The 21,422-nt window shown below is 36.2% G+C and overlaps 1 protein-coding gene across 5 annotated transcripts in view; it reads left to right on the top strand.

Moving 5' to 3' along the window:
• Positions 1 to 4,636: 4,636 nt before the first annotated feature.
• ipo7 (importin 7) overlaps positions 4,637 to 21,422 on the top strand; it is a 39,310-nt gene continuing 22,524 nt past the window's right edge. For 2 of the 5 annotated variants that reach the window (XM_079801882.1, XM_079801883.1), the window contains exons 1-3: positions 4,650 to 4,882; positions 15,923 to 16,004; positions 21,263 to 21,416. In XM_079801882.1, coding sequence (XP_079658008.1) covers positions 4,799 to 4,882; positions 15,923 to 16,004; positions 21,263 to 21,416 — 320 coding nt within the window. In that variant the 5' untranslated portion in view covers positions 4,650 to 4,798. Of the gene's footprint in view, positions 4,883 to 15,922; positions 16,005 to 20,509; positions 21,417 to 21,422 lie in introns of all 5 variants that reach the window. The other 3 variants (XR_013815415.1, XM_079801884.1, XR_013815416.1) reach the window with 3 other exon arrangements.

Genomic DNA, 21,422 nt, shown 5'->3' on the forward strand with positions numbered 1-21,422 from the left:
AGTTGAGAATCATCTTTAAACAAAGTTTCGCCCTGAAACCTGAAAATTGATTGGTGAATGAAAAAAAATCCTATTGTTTTTGACTATACAATTAGTCATTTCAGGTCCCGATCCCAGTCCTGGGGCCTGTACCATGATGGTAGTTTAACAAACTCAAGGTTACAGGATTGGTTTAGAGTTGACAAAACCAAACCAATCTATTCAGGCTTTGTTGGTCCCATGATGCTGATCATCAACTTTCTCTGTCAACTCAGGCTTTGATCCTGAGTTTAGGCGTTTAGCTGTGACATCACTAGTGAATAGCCAATCACACGCACACACACACACACACACACTTTTGCATGCTCATGCACACACACACACACACACACTTTCTCATGCACACACACAGAGAGAGATAGATAGATAGAGAGAAACACTTTCGCATGCACACAGAACCCCTGTATATTTCAGCTTATTGCTATTTGTTTTTGTTTAGATATTTTTAAAAAATATATAATTTCTTATTCTAAAATTTGCGATTTTTTTGTACATTATTGAAATAAATCATTTGTAAATATAATCTGACTGGCATTTTAGTTATAGTTTTGCAATTATATGTGGCATTTTTGCACAAACAGACACTTCAAACTACAACAAAAGAATTCTAACCTTGCACAAGAATACAGATTTTAAAGTATTTTATAATGTTTAAATATGTATGTATATATATTGATAGGAGCAGTTGGCCACATCCAGAAAAGCTGGATATATATGGTTAAAAAACACTTCATTTCTAAATCTGTAGGCCTAATTCCTATTTTTTTCTAACCAGCAGAGGGCAGGTTTCTGCCTCTTACACCTAGATCAAAATCCATAAACAACTCATATTTCATTTAGATAATCATTTGTAGAAATAAATTATAAATTATATTTCATATGCAAGATAATGGCTGAGCTGTTTTGTGGTAAATGGGTAAAAAAAAAAATAGTACCACGTATCTCTCAAAACACAGCATAAACGTAGCTGAGAAGTAAATGAAAAATATATAATTTGTATTAAAAAATATATATATATTTTTTAGACACTCGCTTTGTAAATGTGTGGGATCCTTAAAGACCGTGAGTGTAAAGGGGAAATGAGGACCGTATGAGGGTTAAAGCACAACATAAAATAATAAAAAGCATTGCTTTATTGTCTATTATTAATATGTAGGATTTTAATGTTTATTTACAGTGATGACAGCTTATAATAATTCATTTCATCCCTGTGGGGACAAAAGGTGGAGCGTATAAAGAGTCAATAAATCGAAATAAAATAGGATTTTGTTCAGACCAAGTGCAACATAGTGATAGAACGTGTAAACAAAAGGTAAGAGTAACTTTGTACTATAGTAAATTCTCTGAGCAATGGGTGGAGTTGGTGAAACAAGCCTTTATTTGTAAATAGACACGCCTCTGCAAACCTGTTATCTGGACATTCACTGATTCTAAAGGCCAGTTTGATACCAGTCTTGCTTCTTGCATGCTTGAATTGCTCTTTTCAGGTCCTGTCCCATCATAGACCTAAAATATTTTCATAAGTCAGTCAACCTGATCATTTTTTTGGGATCATTCTTCATCTGAATTGCCTGGTTTTTTTAATTGTATGTATTTAATTCATGCTTCCTGCAATGATAGGTTCCCAAGCAGCAATTCCAGAAAAGCAGAATGTAATGGTGAGCTGATGTGGACATTAATATAGTTATTGTTAATCAAAACTTTGGAATAATTAAGATTTTTTTATGTTTTTTGAAAGAAGTCTCATATGCTCGGCCATTTTTATAATAAAAAAAACTGTAAAAACAGTCATATTGTAAAATATTATTACAATTTAATTTAAAGGACTGAAAATAGTTTTAAATGTAATGTATTCCTGTGACCAAAGCTGAATTTTCAGCATCATTGTCACATGATCTTTCAGGAATCATTTTAATATTCTGATTTGCTGCCCAAGATTTATTATCAATGTTGAAAACTGTTTTTATTTGGCAATTGCTATAAAGCCTTTACCATTCCAAAGTTTGGGTAACATTCATAATAATGACAACCATTATAATTATTTGAGCATAAATCATTTCATTCAAGCAAATCATCATATCAGAATGATTTCTGAAAGATCATGTGACACTGAAGACTGGAGTAATGATACTGAAAATTCAGCTTCACATCACAGGAATAAATTGTAAAATATATATTTAAAAAAGAGTATTTTAAATTGTAATGCTATTTGACAATATTACTGTTTTTACTGTATTTTTGATCAAATAAATGCAGCCTTGATGAGCATAAAAAACTTCTTTCAAAAATATAAAAAGAAAATATTACCTTTTGAGCGGTACTGTATCTTTACAATGATCGTTCTTGGTGTGAATGGGACTCAAGCCAGAGGTTCCCAAAAATTTTCATGATAAGTCCGACGGTAGAAAAAGTGTTAGTGTATAAATGGCCTTTTTGGAAAACATTTTGGAGCAAAGAAAAATTCCCCAAAACTGAGTAAATGACTAACATCCAGACAAGACACACAGGTTTTGAGACGAGGTGTACAGGACCGAAAACAAACTTGACATTGAAAGCTTTGGAGGACGAGGAACACGCCACCTTTACGAAATTAGGGGTGTCTGGAGGGGTTTCTGTCACTTAAACTTACAGCCCCAGCGACTTTTTAGGCACATAAAGTAAGAGTTTTAGTCACAAAGGCTCAGTTAAAGTGTCCAAAAGTATGTCTCATAAGAACAAAGTATCTCACAACATTTATTACAGTCCAAGAAGAATTTCTGGGTTCCAAAATGTCAATAATGGGCAGATTGCAAAAATGCAAACTGATCATTTTTCTTGTCCTACAAACATGTCGATGTCAAATAGTTATGAAAGCTTGTTTACGCCACAGAATAAAAACATAAAAAAGGTTTTTATCTCACAATTCAGACTTTTTTAAAATCACAATTGCGTCTTATAAAGTCAGAATTGCAAGATATAAAGTCGCAATTCTGTTTATATCCAACAATTGTGAGAAAAAAAGTTGCAATTATCTTTTAAATGTTTTTTTCCCCTTGCACAAGCTTCCATACATTGTAAAGGAAGTTGAGGAGCAGCTATCATTTGATACATCAGAAATATGGGCCTAAATACAAGTGCCCACCAACAAACATGCTAATTCATGTTTTCTCCATATTTCTGACATAATGCACCGCCACTTTCACACTTCTGACCAAAAATGCACACTGACAATTTTTCCTGTCCAACAAACATGTTGATGTCAAATAGTTATGAAAGCTTGTTTACACCACAGAATAAAAACATTAAAAAAAAGTAAGTGAATTTTTTTATATCACAATTCTGACTTTTTCCCCCCTCCGAATTGCGTGATATAAACTTGCAAAACAGCGTGTAATAAAGTCAGAATAGCAAGAAATAGTCTCAATTCTGAGTAAAATAGTGTTTCCCCCCTGAGAATTGGACTTTATAACACGCAATTGCAAGTTTATATCTCACAATTGTGAGGAAAAAAGTCAGAATTGTGATATAAAAAGTTGCAATTAACTTTTAAATGTTTGTTTTCCTTGCACAAGCTTCCATAAATTGTAAAGGGGGTCGAGGAGCAGCTATGAAAAAATACTATAGTATTCAAATAAAAAAGACTCTAGTAAATATAGTGTTTTTGAACCAGTAAATACACTACAGTAAATTGTAGTATACCTCAGTATTTACTAACAACTGACTATAGCTAATACTACAGTAGCCTATGCTGTAGTATAAATTAATAACATTTAGTAAATACTACAATTTACAGTAGTATCTTAACTATAGTATGATTAAAAAACACTATAGTATTTACTGATAATATAGTATTTTTGGGGGAATACATCAGAAATATGTAGGCCTAAATACAAGTGCCCACCAACAAACATGCTAAAAAGCTGCAATTAACTTTTAAATGTTTTTTTCCCCTTGCACAAGCTTCCATAAATTGTAAAGGGGGTCGAGGAGCAGCTATGAAAAAATACTATTATTCAAATAAAAAAGACTCAAGTAAATACTATAGTGTTTTTTTGAATCATACTGTAGTAAATACAATACAGTAAATTGTAGTATACCTCAGTGTTTACTGTTTAACAATTGACTATAGCTAATAGGCTACTACAGTATGGTGTAGTATAAATTATTAACGTTTAGTAAATACTACAATTTACTGCAGTATCTTTACTATAGTATGGTTCAAAAACACTATAGTATTAACTAGAATAATTTGACTATAATATAGTATTTTTATTTTGGGAATAAATCAGAAATATGTAGGCCTAAATACAAGTGCCCACCAACAAACATGCTAATTCATTTTTTTTCGTCCATATTTCTGACATAATGCCCCGCGAATGTCACACTTCTGACCAAAAGCTAATATTTCAGAATATGCCTTAAACCATGTTTGGTTGTTTTTTAATTTCCCAGAAGATAGTTATTGTTCTTTAAAGTCCAACTTAATACATTGAGACTTTTTTGCGATAGGGCATAACCGAATTTGTTATTGTGTACAGTACGCACAACTACGGTCACCATGGAAACGTTCTCGTTCAGCGAACAAAAACTACAACTCCCTACACGTCCTACTTGTGGAACGGAAATTCGCTGTGGAGAAACTGGCGCTGATCTATCCGGCCCATCTCGACTGCTCTTCCTTTCGCGCCGGTAGCAGAAGAATTGAGCGTCCATGTGCGCAGCGCCCGGGACTTCATAGATCACTGAGCCTTCCGAATCCGAGCCAGACCGCGACCTTGTAATGGATCTCAACTCTTTGATCGAGGCCCTTCGGGGCACCATGGACGCAAATTTGCGTGAGGCCGCGGAGAGACAACTGAACGAGGTAAAGTGATCGGAGGAGGATGATGGTGCGCCTCGGGCCTTGCGCAGCAGGAATGCTGTAGCCGTTATTTTACTTAACCGAAATGTATTTTTTGAAACCGTCTAGTTGACGTATAGCCCTTCCGTGATAGCTAATAAGAGTTGATAATCTATTAAAGGGTCGAGATAATGTATTTTTAACGTTTTGTATCACGCGCTAGCAGCTCGTGCCCGTGTACTACGTCACCGCGATAATGGCTCGCGCAAATGTGATTGTGGTAAACGGACGATACGGCGCTCAAACGTTACATGACTTCGAGTAGTTTGGTTGGAATAGATAAGCTTGTGTACGTGTTTGTGTTTTGAGGTCAAGTACTGAAGTGTGCGAGCGTGTTGAAGCTGTTTATTTGACGTGCGCGCGAACGTGCTAGCGCGCGAGATGCTAGGCGCTAGTCTCTCACGTGTCAACATGAGGCTTGTTGTCATTACGCGCTCTTCGGAAAGCCCGAGCTTAACTCTCCAGTTCTTCCATGGTCATACTTTTACTTAAAACCAAGTCGAGGACAGATTTGGGTTCTTCTTGGTGTGTTAAAGCGCTGTTCTGGCACTGTTTGGGCCCGTTACTTTAGCGAGCTGCGTCAGTATTTTAAAACTACTGATACAGTGATGTGTCAGATGGTGACATGATAATTAGATAAATATGTAACACTTCAATAATATCTTATTTGTTAACATTAGTTAGCCAACATGAGCATTATATTTCTTACGGATTGTATTACTTTGTTAATGTTAGATATAAATAAATGCAGGTCATGTTAGGTCTCAGAGCTTTTACTAATGTTGAAATTAACTTTTAACTAAACATTGGCTATTATACGTTTAACTAATATCGTTAACTAATGGTAAAGTTACTGATTAAACAAGAGTCCTTCCGTTTCTCCTTTTAAATCCTCTTTAAAAACGTATGTTTTAGTTGAGGATGTAATTTTTTTTTCATTTTATATCCAGTGTGTTAATTCTGTTTTAATTTTCCTGTACAGCACTTTGGTCACAACCTCTGTTGTTTTGAAATAGGCTTTATAAAACAATAAACTAAACAATACACTGGTACTGAATATGGATGTGCCATAAACACCTTGGAATAACATGTACATGTCCATAAATCATAGTTTATTTTTGATAGTTATATTGACAATCATAATAAATGGTGGTTTCGGTCTTAGTTGCTACCTTAAGCTTTTTTTACTTGTGTAATTGTCACTTTAAAGGCACCATATGTAAGATTTCTGGTATAAAAATTCAGACTTGTGTACTTGTATAATCCCAAATGTTTCCAAAAATGTTTAAATCCCAGAGAAATAAGCAATTTTAACCAGGACACGGACTGTGCGTCGCCTATCAATGATCCTCGATTTTCGATTTTATTTAGTAGAAACCATGGAAAAACCAAAGACGCTTTAGTATATTATGTGTTTTAGCCAAACAGTTAGTAACAGTTAGTCTTATTGTTTAAATCTGCTTTTCTTGATTTACCGCGAATACCGTGTTTTTTACCATGTCTAATATGGATCTAGCCAATGACGTGTTTCCCTTCTGGCCTTAGAACAACGACATTCCCAAATAATAACGTTATCTTAACAAAATGTGGACTAAAATACATTAAAGGAACTTAACAACAGATTTAATGCAAAAATACGGAAGTGTATATAAGCCTTCACTGTGTCTTAACCAAACGTGACACATGAGAAAATATTATTTTTCTGTTTTTATTTCTGTGACGTTGCAAGGTTATTTTCGTAAACTGAAACGAAGACAAACTATTGATCAAAAAACATTTTTGTAAACTGAAATAAAATAAAAAAATAATAATAAATGAAAAGCTAAAACGAAACAAAACTAGCAACACTTACTGAAAAACTGCATGAAATAAAATAATAATTAGCTAAAATAAATAATAGTTTTCGTAATTAATAAGCTCTTTAGTGTTGTGGAAATTCTGACCTGTGACTGTTTAGGGAAATGTCTGCATTTGGATATTTCATAATATTGACAGCCTGAAAGTGTTATCATTGTTTTTACAAATCATTTACTACTACTAATATCATTATCCATGTAGAGACATTTCCCCACAAAATAGTGAATACCAGGAGACAGACAGACACGCACACACACACACACACACACACACACACACTGCATATACACTTGTATTTTCTATAGTGGTCACACTGCTAGCCTACATTGTACTGCTGAAAAGGTTAAATCGACATGTTTAACAAGATTTCATCTTTAATATGAATGAGTTTGTCTGGAATTTGTCATTTTTACTTTTATATGTTTTTAAGTTGCATTTGTTTGGTTCTTTGTTCAATCTCCGACCATTCTTTTATTAAGATGTCTGCTAAAGAGTTGACTCTAATCTGTGCAAACATTACATTTTGCTGAAATTAAAAATCTTGCTTTGGTCTTTGTTCTGGTAACTCTGCTAAAGTATAATTACTAAAACTGAAACTAAATGTATAAAAACTAAATAGAAATGTGTTCACAAAATAGAAACTAAACTAAAACCATCAAAACAAATTATGAAACTAACTAAAACTAAACTGAAATCTATAGCAAAATTGAAAACGATATTAAAATAAAAACTAAATAAAAAATGCAAAACTATAATAACCTTGCTGCGTTGTGGCTGGAACAACATAGAAAGTATGACACGTGCAGATTATGTGATTTATTTTAATGTAAAAAGTAGGGATTTTACCGATAACTAGGTTGGACCGCACTTGCCGATAACCGATTAATTGACTTGTAATTTTTAAAATGGATACTGGATAAAAAAACATAATTAAAACAGTGCTGAACGTTGAAAATGTTCTAAATTAAAAACATATAAAAATGAATATTAAAATGAGAAGTTCTAACATAAATTCTTCAGAAAATAATTTAAACATTAAAATATTACAGGTCAAATTTGTTTCTTTACCTATAATCTAGAAACACGCATGTACACTTCATAGGTAACACTATGCAAGTCCCTATGCAACAAGGATGTATTAGCTTACATGAACTATATGCATTATGCATACATTTTTACAGCATGTATTAATATGAGCAATGCAATTGTACCTTGATCATTCAAGTTAGTTCATAGTGCATTAACCAAGGTTAACAGATAAAAATTCAAACAATTTAATGTTGACATTAACATACTAACGATGAACAATAATCCCACAGCATTTATTAACTTTAATGTTACAAATGGAATCTTATTGTAGTGTTACCATTTCATACAAATCCAAATAGTCTGCTTTTTTAGAAGGAAATTGTCTAATAATAAACGAATGCGCTTCTGCTTTATGTTTCTGTCGGCAGCATGACGATACCGTTTGCATTCTCACATCACTAATTTTATATGTGCAACATTTGGGTCGGACTTGCGTGTGTTTTTATCACATTGTTTTAACTACTTGAGCTACAGCTAATGTTAGCGTCCTCTCAGCCTCGTCGACAAACATACACACTGCTGTTCTTTACCTGTTAATGTAGCATCTAGTCATGAAATTAATTACTTTATCATGATTTGGTAACAAGTACTGTAGTGTTCAGTATTCATACCGTTTCGCTGGCGTGTTTTAAACATCTGAAGTGTCAGAGCTCTTGTACGGTGTAATAACAGCGCACACGTCTCAGCCGCTCCAGCAACGGACGCAACGCGGGAAAACTATCGGTGAGGATTTTTGCCGATAACCGATTGTTCCACCAGTCAACTATCGGTGCCGATTCATCGGCAAAACCGATAAAAACCGATAAAAACCGATGAATCGGTCGACCTCTAGTAAAAAGAATTTAAAGCGAGTTTGAATATAATTTTTCATGACCTTTATAGACATAGCCTTATTGAAAGCAACAATGGATAATTTACCTCAGATCATGAAAATAAATTAAAGGAAACCGTCAAGGTGAACAAACAAATGTATTCTATGATGTAAAAAAAAAAAGTTTCAGTCACTTAGTAGGTATTTTTAATAATGCTAAAATTGTGTATGATTTAGGAATTTGATATTGTAGCCTACTTATCAAATTGTTTGCGAAGAAGCGAAAGTGCTCGTCTGCGGCAGAATAAAAGCTTTTAAATAAGCGATATCTTACATATTGTGGCATTAACTTATCAACTATATGGCAGTACTTTGCTTTGAAGGACACAGCAACACTCTTGTTTTTTATTTTTTTTATTAATACGTCACGATATTGTCATTATGCCATAGGGGTAGTTGTACTTTTAATAACGAGATGTACTCTAGTAGTATCAAAAGATGGTGTTGAGACAGTTGTCACATACTGTGAAGGCTTAATTTCTCATTCACAATTGAGTGTCCTTGTCATGTGTTCTTGTTTAAAGTGATAACCGAGCTAGTGCTTTTGATTTCTGAGCTGTGTATTAGTTTGTCACCAGACATTTTTGGTAGATGGCTAGTCAGTCAGTTCAGTTTTTTTGCTTCATATGTCAGGATCAAACCGCTATTAGGTGGTTGGTCAACTTTTATTGTGTGGTAACTAGGAGCTTGGGTTTGTTTAGTAGGATTGCGAGACCTGTGAGTCGGTAATCTGTGTACAGAAGTTGTTACTTGAGCAACATGAGTAAGACAAAACCTGAGCCTATAGACCTGCCTGGAAACCCTTGTTTTTGCCCAGTTTTCTGGCATTTTATGCCTTTACCACAAAGGCATAAAATAAATAAATTATTATATTAAAATCTCATTCTTATATAAATTAAACTGTTAAAAAACACAAGATGGTAATTGAATTTTCCCTCAATAATTATATTGGTAGCACTTTGTCCTGTTCTGTACATGTACACTAATGTGTAATACTTGGTACTAACCCTGAACCTACACCTAAACCTAACAACCCATGTAGTTCCCTTATATTAGCCAGTACTTTCTTAAGTAAGTACACTGCAAGTACACATACTGTGCAACCTATATTTGTTGGGTATACTAAAGGGTATACATGTACCCCATAGTAAGAACATGTTGTTAATTATTATTACTCGGTACTTAAATGTATAATTATACTATTTATTAGGGCTGTGCAATATATCAAAATATCGCAAATGTACATATCGCAATATGCATATCGCAAGGGCACGCAATATCTGAATGATTTTAATAGGCTACTTTAACTTTGTGAAAAGTATGTTTTAGATCAACGCATATATCAGAGAATTGACTGGGCACACAACTGTTACTTATGTGACTTGCTTGATGTTAAAAAGAGTTATTAAACGCAATAACTTGCGAAAGACAACTTTAATTGTGTGTCAAACACACACACAGTTATGTTAAAATGGCTCTCTTGATGAGTATTCATGTAAACACAGTCGGTTATGATATCACTTGGGTGGGAAAGAAATAGATTTTACACACTTAAAGCAGTATCGTATCGCATATCGAATATTGCATTATTTAACAAGGATATCGCATTTTTCTTCAATATCGCACAGCCCTACTATTTATACATAGGGATGGGTACCAAAACCCGGTATTAAATGTGTTTTGAAACTAAATTATGAAAGACTGCAGTATCGATAATCTCCAACGCTATCGGTTCTGCTGTCGGTACTGGAGAAATGAAGAAAATACACTTACTATTCATAATTGATATATAGCAAATTGTAAATTCTACATCTGCCAGCCTTTTCTATATGAGATAATATTAAACCATTTTTCCGTGATGCATTTTTGCTATTCGCAATTCAGAAGAGCGCGAGATCTACAGCGAGCACAACACGACAATCCCAGTTAAATGAGTGACGATGGCCAAGAGAACGAAGCACAAGTTTAGTCTGGTTACACTTTACGGCTGTGATATTAATTTTATTTTCGAGGATTACTTACTTAATTATAAAAAGAAGATATGAGGTAAAACTATTATAAACTAGCCGTGTTCCGTCGAGCGCAACTTCCTTCCCTTCGCAGCAGCAGCGCTGTCATTTCTCCCTAAACCTAAACTTAACGTCAGAATCAGTGATTGTAAAAGTGTTTACTGTTGCTAAATTGCGCGACGTGTTTGATATTAAAAAGAGCTATTAAATGCACAACAATCCATTGAAGAGACTCTGTTTCCAACTTCAAGGCCGTGTGTGTGCGCGTCTGTGTGTGTGTGTGCGTGCTGCGAAACGGACTGATTTGCACATTATACTTTAGGCTTTGTGCGCGCATCTAAACCATCAAATAGACTGTCAAAATGACCAGATTGGAGCGTAGTCACTTAAACACAGTTTGTCTTAAATGGGCTTAAATAGATTTGAGAAATGGGAGAGTATTATTAGATCTGCATAACAAAAGGCAAAGAGAAAATATTCACAACTTTAGCTTAAATAAGCATTTATCTATTTATTATACAGAAAACTATGGAGCGTTATTTTACATTTCATTACTTTATTAGATTTCTTTGTAGGCTGTATTACTTAATGTTAGTAGACCTTCCTGAAATTAAAGCACTGTTGATTTTAATTTGTGTCTTTGTTTTGTGTATTTATTTAACATTTGTTTGCACTTTGTTTCTTTGTTCTTATATTGTATCTTATGCATATAAAACTAGGGATGCACCGATATGAACATTTTGGCCGATACCGATAACCGATAATTCTTAATATTTGAAAGCCGATAACCGATATATTGGCCGATAAATCTAAATACAAATTTTAATAAACTCTGAGAGCCTGATTACAAAAACAAAAGGCTCACCATTAAGCCATGTCCCAAACACTTCAACATAAATCAAACCTATACACTACAGTAGCCTATTTGAACCAGTGTGAGATTCCTTACCTTTTCAAATTAATTTTACACTTTTTTTAACACTTTACAATAAGGTTTAATTTTTGTTAGTATTAGTTAACCAACAATGAATGAACAATACTTCAACAGGATTTATTAATTTTAGTTCATGTTAATCTCAACATATTCAGACCCAAAGTTGTGTCTTTTAACATTAGGTATGAACTGTGAATGGACTGTTACAAAACACAAACATTTTATTACTAAAAGAAACAAAGGTTATTGCTCTCTGTTTGTTCATGATAGTTAATGCATTAATAAAATGAGACCTTATTTTTAAAATGTTACCAAAAATTATATTGTCTAAAAAATAAAAATAATATATCTAAATAATGCAAACAAGTAATTGAACAGCATTACTTAGGCTGCATAATAAAGAATCAGAATGCAAGTGCATGAAAACCTCCGCACATACGATAAAGAAATGGTTTTAATCAAACCATATTGTTGATGGAAATGATACGAGAACAATAAAAGTGCTAATTATTAAAAATAATGCTTCTGTGTTTTTGAAAAAAAAAAATATGTTTAATATTACAGTAATAGTAAACATCTGTAATATTAGTCTAGTTTATTAGGAATAATGTTGCTGTTTGAGAGCGCGCCGAAGCTGGAGAGAATGAACGAACAACCATAAACTGAAGCGCTTAGAAGTTTAATTAACAACTAAACGCATCATATATGAGAACAATCAGATATTTATACAAAATAAATATAATATTACAACTTATATTAGCACAAAATCACGCATAGGTGAAGGGTTATAACTCCTGTGGATGCTCTTCCCCTGTTTGAGAGCGCGTGCTGAAGCTGAAGATGATCACCGGTACAGTGAAGCACTGCGGGTTATTGACTCAACGAAACACATCCTATATGACTTTAATCAGATGTTTATACTACAAAAACGTAATATTACGACTTACATATGCTTTAAATGACGCGAATGCACAAGCGAACTTGACTGTGCTGGTCAGAATGCGTTGTTGACGCTTCCCACAACAGCGCGCTGAAAAACAACTAAACCCAGAGAATTCACTACGTTTTATAACAGAAATATTCTCATTGCAGTGTTATGTAGCCTATAGGACAGTCCCAGTAGTTATTAATGCTGTGCATTTCTGTTTGAAATGCGCGCGCCGGTACAATGAAGTGCTTTACTGCATCGTTAATTAACTCAACCAAACGCATCCTATATGGGATTATATACACAAAATAATAAATATAATATTACAACTTACAATGGCACAAAAGGCTGTGAATGCACAAGCGATCTTGACTGTGCTCGTCATGAAGGTGTAACTCCGTGGGCGCGCGCTGAAGCTAAAGACCGGTACAATGAAGTGCTTTACTGCATCGTTTATTAACTCAACCAAACGCATCCTATATGATATTACATACACAGAATAATAATAAATAATATTACAACTTACAATGGTACAAAAGGCTGTGAATGCACAAGCGAACTTGACTGTGCTCGTCATGAAGGTGTAACTCCGTGGGCGCGCTCTTCCCTCAACAAACGCGCTGAAACACAACGCTCTTTTACAGCCTATTCTATTCTCATTTTATGTAGATTATAGAAGACTTGCGCTGCACATGTTGCACATAACTGTATTTTCCTTTTCGAAGTGATTCCAAACATATTTAGAGCAATTCAAACCCATCATGGTGGACAGCGCGTCCGTCTCAGCTGAAGGAAATAATACATTATCTATCGGCTTGACTATATCGGTCAAATTTTCTTATTGGACCGATAACGATAACATCAAAAACAATCATTTATCGGCCGATAACGATATGTTGCCGATATATCGTGCATCCCTATATAAAACACAAAAAAATGTCGCCGCACTGTCCATTTACAAATAATTATGTTCTTAATTAGGTTTTTTTATTTAAAAAATATATAACAAAAATAACCGATAAGAATACTGTTAAAGTAATGGATCGATAAGCAGTATCGGTAAGAGTAATAAAACCGTTAAAACCTTGACGATACCCATCCCTAATTATACATGAGTTATATTAATTACAAGCTACATGTACTTACTATAGGGTAAGGATTTGGTTTGGGGTTAGTTGCATGCATTTATGCATAATTTATAGTTATTGCTATAGTAAGTACATGTAACTTATGTAACAAGGACACTGTAAAATGAAGTGTTACCATTTATTTAGTTAGTTTAGTTGGTTAGTGCTGGGCGGTATGATAAAAAAATCCCAATGTTTGTTTTTCTTTGTTTGATTCTGCTGAGTACGAGACAGTGATGGCATTATTCTTTTAAACATTATTCTTTTGTTTTTATTCAGCGATTGTCTTTATTTTGGGCATTACATCCCTTACCCTCCCATGTTGCTTTTGATCCTGATAAACATTATCAAAAGCCTTTCTAGGTGTAACAAGGAAAACATGAACTAAGAATGAACAATATTTAGCATTTATTAATCTTAATGTTAATTTCAATATTACTAATACAGGTTACACTTTATTTTAAGGTGTCATTGTTACAGATACATTTAAATACTTGCTAATAATAATTAACTACATGTACTTACTATAGGGTTAGCAATAGGGGTTGGTTGCATGTAATTATGCATCATTTCTAGTTCTTATTACAGTAACTACATGTAACGAGCACTGTAAAATAAAGTATTACCCTATTACGTTATTAAAATCAACTTGTATCTGTTGACATTAATGCAAATATGTGAACTAACATGAACACACAGCTGTAGTTTTATTAACTAACGTTAACAAATACAGTAATGCATGCATTGCTCATAACAAATGAAACCTTTTTGTAAAGTGTTGGCACATTTTCTTAGTGCTTTGCATGAATTCTTTTGATTACAGGAATATATTAGTGTAGTTAGCAAGGTCATTTGGGAATTATTGCAGATTATTTGTCATGCAATTTGGGGGCCTTTGAGTCTTCATGTTTGAGAAGTACTGAAGTGGAGGATTGATGCCTCCCGCGGGCTTCAATGACAGTCATGGACTGAGCTGGCCCGGCTCCAGGCGGCCCATGTGGACGGCAGGCTTGGATTCCTGTGTGCTGACGCTTTGGTGGTCGGGTGAGAACACTGTCATGGCATTTCAGGCTGCATCCGTTTATTCGGAGCTTGTTACGATGAAATCATCTCAGGACAGCTCTGTTTTTGAAAGAACATATTAAAGGAGAGAAAACATTGAGATGACCATAAATGGTGACTTGTAGTCAAGTTGGTTAGACGTCAGTGGTTCTTTCCACAGAAATCCTGCTGACTTTTGTATGTTTATGGTGTTCAGTGTCAGAGGCCAGAGGTATATGTGGTGTACTTGAACTTGCAAGGAGTTCTCTGAAATGCTGTTTCAGTTCATCGATGCAGAAATACAGGTCTGTTTGTAAACAGTCTACACTGGCAGTTCTTACAAAGACCGTTTCCTGACGCACGTTGGAGAAGCGTAACTGCAACGTTGTGCTTTGTGCTGACAGCATTTCTGTGGCGTAACCCAACCGCAGCTGTGTTTGGAAAAATCAAAGGAATTCTCAGTTTCCATACTGAATATTTCCTTTAATAAAAGCCATAAAAGTTATTAGTCATTTGGGAATTATCGCATAAGTTCATTGTCATGCAACCACAATCGCTTTTACACCTAAATGGTTATTAATCTACACCATATGGAGATGGTGGTCCAGTGGGTTAAACCACTGAACTGATACGCAGAAGGTTGCTGGTTCGATCCCATTGGTCACCACCAGTGTGTCCTTGAGCAAGGCACTTTACTCCATGTTGTTCCAGGGGGATTGTCCCTGTAATAAGGGCACTTTGGATAAAAGCGTCTGCCAAATGCATAAATGTATATGAAAACTGTCACCGAGCTAGACACCAGGGTTTTTATCATAAATTAAAACAATAAAAAAAAACATTTGTTAATTTAAATAATGCTTGCATAAAATGTAAATTAGTTGAAAAATGTAAACTATATGAAAATGTTTGATTTTGGCAATAAGCTGAAGCACTAAAGTTATTAATTGTAAAGAAACTAAAACTTAATAAATGAATTGAAATTAAAATAAACCTAAATAGCAGTATTTAAAAAAAAGTTAACTAATAAAATCAAACTAATATGAACTAAAAATAAAAGCTAATTCAAGATATTAATAACTGTAGCTTGATTCAGTCAGATGTGTAATGGCAGGTGGCATTTATTACATTGTTTGTTTTCCTCTCCACAGGGCCATAGCCAGGTGAACTTTGTGTCTACACTACTGCGGGTGACCATGTCGGACCAGTTGGATTTGCCTATAAGGCAAGCAGGTACGGTTTCAACTCTTTATGACCTACATCCTCGGCAGAAGCCAGTGTTACTCCAGATGCTTCTTTCATACTATTCAGGATGTTCATGCGGGGAACTGCACGCTCACACCTCCTTCTCACTGCCACTCCATGAGCGTCCCAGTTCCTCCTTTAGTATCAGATGTCATATGTTGACACAGAGCTGAGACATTCTGCCACTGTGTGTCTGAGTAACACACACAGGCCGCATACATTTGTCACTGAAGTCAGGGGTGCAGTTATTACATTCGATCTTAGAAATATCTTAGTAGTTCCAGGAATAAACTCGCCTGGTCCTACCAGACTCTTGTACATTTAATTTACACAGAGAGTCTGGCCACCCTTCATTGACAAGTGTTAACTTCCTTGCAGGCGGGAACTCTGTTGAAGTTTAAAACTATTGGATCTGCCCAGAACCACTCTCATAACCAATCACTAGCGTTTGGTTGTGACGTATGTCATGCGTTCGCTTTAGCCAACTCCTGGAAAATCTAACTTTTCCCGAACCCCGTGGGGAGGAGGGCCACCTACAAAACTCGGCAAAGATTGTTCTTGCTCAGGCTTTAACTTCTAGATATTCGGCAGCGTTGCCACAACGGACCGAATAGCTTCGCTCGCATCTTTCTCCGCTGCCATTACTGAACTACAACTCAAGCTAGCGCACGACTTCAATGTCATCGTTCTCAGCCACTCCCTCTGTTCGCTGATTAAATCAGTTAAAATTTGGCTGGAGAAAACCAGCGAATATACCGCAGTCCCAGATGGAGTACTCAAGGAAAATTAAAATTGAGTGGATGTACGTAGGAGGGTGGAGCCAGGCTAGTAATAAACGTTAATACAATTATTTTGTCACATCCCGCTACTTTTCAGATGGTATATAGGGTCAAAATGGTCTTCGGTTATGGCTTATACATTTTATTTTTATTATTAAAAATAAAATTGCTATGTAAAAGGACACTGAGTGACTGATTTGAGAAGTTAGCAATACAATTTACCTCAAAGTAACCTGTTACACACTGCATAGAAAAAGTGTCAGGTCTATTATTTTTCACACTCAGGGTTCCCACGCTTCTTGAAAGTTCTTGAATTTCAGACACATGGATTCAAGGCCTGGAAAGTACTTGAAAACAAACATAGGTCCTTGAAAGTGCTGAATTAAGCATGAACTACATTTTGATTGAGTAGCATGGTGCTATTACAAAAATTGGCCTTCATTCGCTGCCAAAGCCAGAACAAAACAGCATTATGGGAGGAAGCTATTTCAATAAATTTCTGCTGTTCCATAAGCGCCATCTATTGTCAAAAGCCCTATTCGGATGGTAATTGTGTCTCGTGGGGTCGTAAGGTATTTTCATCATTGACAGGGGCTAGTCCGTGATTTTATTGCCGTCCGAATCCAGAATGTCAGTGTTTTTCCCCCACCACCCTCATAAAAATCCCCGGCCGAATTAACTACTGTTTTTAGACAAACACCAAGGACGTGTGGTGATTTAATTGCCGTTCCGAATCCACATCTCTGAGTTTTCAAGATGTGATCACTTCAAAATTCGTAATTTGGATGCATTTTAAAGACATTTATTACTGTAATGCTGGCAAGTATTTACAAGAGCAATATTTCATCACTGCTCAAAAAATAAAAAGAAGAAAATCATGTGAACATTTGAAATGGGCCGTTATTACGGCAGCGATTATATCTGTTAAATATAATGTGCTAGGGCTGTTAATCTTCCTCCATTATACCATTCGAATTTCATTCATTCGTTTTTTTAATATTCAAATTATATTCCAATTTTCAATTTGAAATTTGCTCAATATCGAAAATACAAACCTATCCAAACAAATTAGCATTAAAGAAATGTAGAACAAAAGTAAACCTAAGTGCGTAACAGTGACACTAACATTAGGCTATAGGCCAGGCTATAATAATCAACATGGGCAAGATTTGGTCAAAAAGGTTGTTGGCTAAAAACACAAGGCGATCTACGTTTTCTAGATCTAGTGCAGAGCGTTTTTTATTTACTATAATCCCCGCCGTGGAGAAAACCCTTTCTGCTCTAACCAAGGTGCCTGGGATGCTCAAGTAGCTTCGTGCCAGCTGGGCAATGTGAATACTTCTGTGACAATCACACCGGAGAAATGCCGATTCGCGTCTCTGCATTGACTTAACATGTAAATCACTCGCGCAAATCGCGTCCGGTGTGAACACACCATTACGCCGCATTCACACGGGGCTTCGGCGTCAACGCTTGACGGAGGGCGTGGCTGAAGCTTGGTGCTGACGCGACCGTCATAGTGACAACAGCCAATCACATTACTTGCCGCTTGGACCACAACACAACACAAAAAAGCGCCTTTTTTGACAGCTAGTCTGTGAGACTATTTTGTGTATGAAAACTGATCACTTTAATATTTGATTCCTCATTTGGCTGGGGGATAGTGCCTATTTGAACCACACATATGATATGCTGCTGTCATTCAATGATAAACAGAGTACACAGAGGACAGAATACAAGCATGATACAATCCAGATTCTCCAACCGTCTCTGCCGCCTCCTTCCAGGCCTGGTCTCTCCAGTTTGTGTCCCGGTATGTAAATAATGATTGGTAGTAAAGGACTGGGTGATTACCCACCGGAATTATTAGCTTTTCCTCCATTTTAGATCGTTCTTCTCTTCATTCACCGGTGTTTTAAACGAACGCGATTGGCTAGCGTCTGCTCTAGGATATTTGCATAGGGTGATCTGATTGGATGACGCCTGCGTTGGCGCTTGAAAAGTTGAAAAATCTTCAACTTTTGCCGCTTGCAACGCGAGTGAAGCGACGCAACGGAACCCACAATTCAGTTCGTCAACGCATGACGTCACCCATTCAAAGTAAACGAGAAGCGTTGACGCAGACGCCCCGTGTGAATGCGGCGTTAGACCCTGATGTCTTCCACCACGACAGTGGATCGCCGCCGGTGGGTAGCGGGGTCTCACTCTCGTAGATCAGCATTTCTTGTTGCAACATAATGCCAATGTCCAAGGTAGGCTTACCACCCCATGCGTCTGCGGCATTGATTCGCACAGAGACACGCAGGATTCGTATTTAAATAGTCTTCTTGCGTGTTAATATCCACAGACACTCATCTATATCACCAGATGCGTTCTCAGGTACCGAAATTTGGTACGATTGATTTAATGTGAATCGGTACTCAGTAGTACCGACTTAATTCGGTCGATGCCCTTAAAAGTACAGAGTTTGGTACCCAACCCTAATGCACGCACAGTAAACCCAAGAGTCGTTCACTACAGCTGCGCATAATAGCACCAAATGAATAAAAAGCACAATATATTTACCCTGTTTTCTATCATGCGACGTGCACGTTTGTGGTGAGATGAAAGCAAATGCACCAGCTAGGGTTCGATAGAGTCAAGTTGACGCTGCAAAATTCCAAAGGCAACGTGCCAACAATATTTCCAAACTTGCAATGAGAAGCATTTACAAACCTGTTGTCCCAACAAAAGAGAACATATTAATCTAGTGTTTGAAATAACCTTCTTTTGAGAGCGGGTGTGCTTCACATCACAGAATGAGGAAGACATTTCATTATATTCTGTAAAGTGATTTGTGGTGAAGTGTACAGTACTTGTTCCCTCTCATTGGATGCATAAGGTTTCCTGATAAAAATTAAGACATTACAGTCAGTGTTTTAAAAAAAAAAATCATTTTATATTTTATAATAAAACCTTCGACCTTTCTATTAGACCTCTACCTTTTTATATTTATTCTTAGATACACTGTTTTGTATTTTATTGAATTTTTGGCCCCACTTTATATTAGGTGTCCTTAACTACTATGAACTTATTGTTTGGTGTAAGTACAATATACTTATTGTGTTCATATTGTATTGCAAAACACTTTTGCTGATATTGAGGTGGGATATGGGTAAAGTTAGGGACAGGTGTAGTGGTATGGGTATGTTTAAGGGTTGGTTAAGGTTTAAGGGAAGGGTCAGCAGTGTAATTACAAATGTAACTACAGAAATTACAGATGTAATTAAATGCAGGTATTTTTAAAAATGTAAGTACAATGTAAAAATATTTATAATATATACAAAACTTTCAACCTCTGTAGTACCAGTGCTATATGCAAAAAAAGTTAACGTACAGCCCTGAATGAAAGGATTCCCCAGCATGCAGAGCAAAAACACTGCTGTTTTAATAGTTCTGACAAACTTAAACGTAACTAACTTTAAAAATATATGTGTAAGGACCGCCTGACCTCTCTTTGTCAGTTCAGTGATCACATTTGCAGAGAGCGAGGCATGAGAAGAGTTGCTGATTCAGCAGCAGCGGGCAGGATTACTCTCTTCCGGCTTCATGACCCCGTCTGCCTTCAGTCTGCTGTTTGATTGTCTCCATTCTGACGCGTCCTCAATGTCAGCTAATTCTGGTTACATATTCAGCACTCACGCTGGCGTCTTTGTGTGCTTAAACCGTTCACAGACTGTATGCCACACGTGGTCTGGCTGACTGTGAGGAACGAGGTTTTTTTTTTTTTACAACCAGAAGAGGTGGAGGCTGCTGATGCTGAATGAAGGCCCCTATGGAAACCATTTTTCCACTTAAATTTCCAAATTCAGTTTAAGTTAAGTACATGAGCATTTGTAGTGAAGCAATGTGAGCTGCTCTCTGGCGAGGCCTCAAGTACACCTGCTGGGATTTTTCAACAGATGCACAGCTGCATTGAGTTCCTGGCATAGCTCAGGCTTTCTTGACATCACGTGGGCATTCAAGCATGTTAACCTCAGCCTTTCTTTGTGTTGAGTGGGCTAGGTTTCAAGGCCAACGGGTTTTCAAATATGTTCAGAATGGCATGCTATCATGCCACTTGCACTATTTATTTTGCAGAAAGCATTAAGGTGTGATCACTTTTTATTCATTTTTCACAGGCGAACTTCTCAGATTTCACAATGGGTTGTTAAGGCGAATCGCCACACTGACCAACAGAAAGAAAGTTTGAAAGCGGCTTCTGTGCGAGTTGTGCTTCATACATCGCTGATCTTTTTACCCACCAAATATTGCCAAAATTTCACTAACATGACCGCACACTTGTACTAATATTCCAATCCAAGCATAACCTTTGGCATTGAAGTGGCTGCAGGGATTGACCCTCCCTTTTTTTTCTCGTTTGCACTAAAAAATATATACAAGTCAGCCCTGGTCCTGCTATCTCTGACCTCTGTCGTTGTCGTTCAGGTGTGATCTACCTGAAGAACATGGTGACGCAGTACTGGAGTGAAGGAGATAATGCAAACACTGAAGCACCTACCAGTAACATCCCAGAAGAGGACAGGCAGTTCATTCGAGACAACATAGTGGAGGCCATCATCCAATCCCCAGAGCGCATCAGGTAACA

The sequence above is a fragment of the Gobio gobio genome (assembly GCF_949357685.1).
Source record: "Gobio gobio genome assembly, chromosome: 2".
Classification (NCBI taxonomy): Eukaryota; Metazoa; Chordata; class Actinopteri; order Cypriniformes; family Gobionidae; genus Gobio; species Gobio gobio.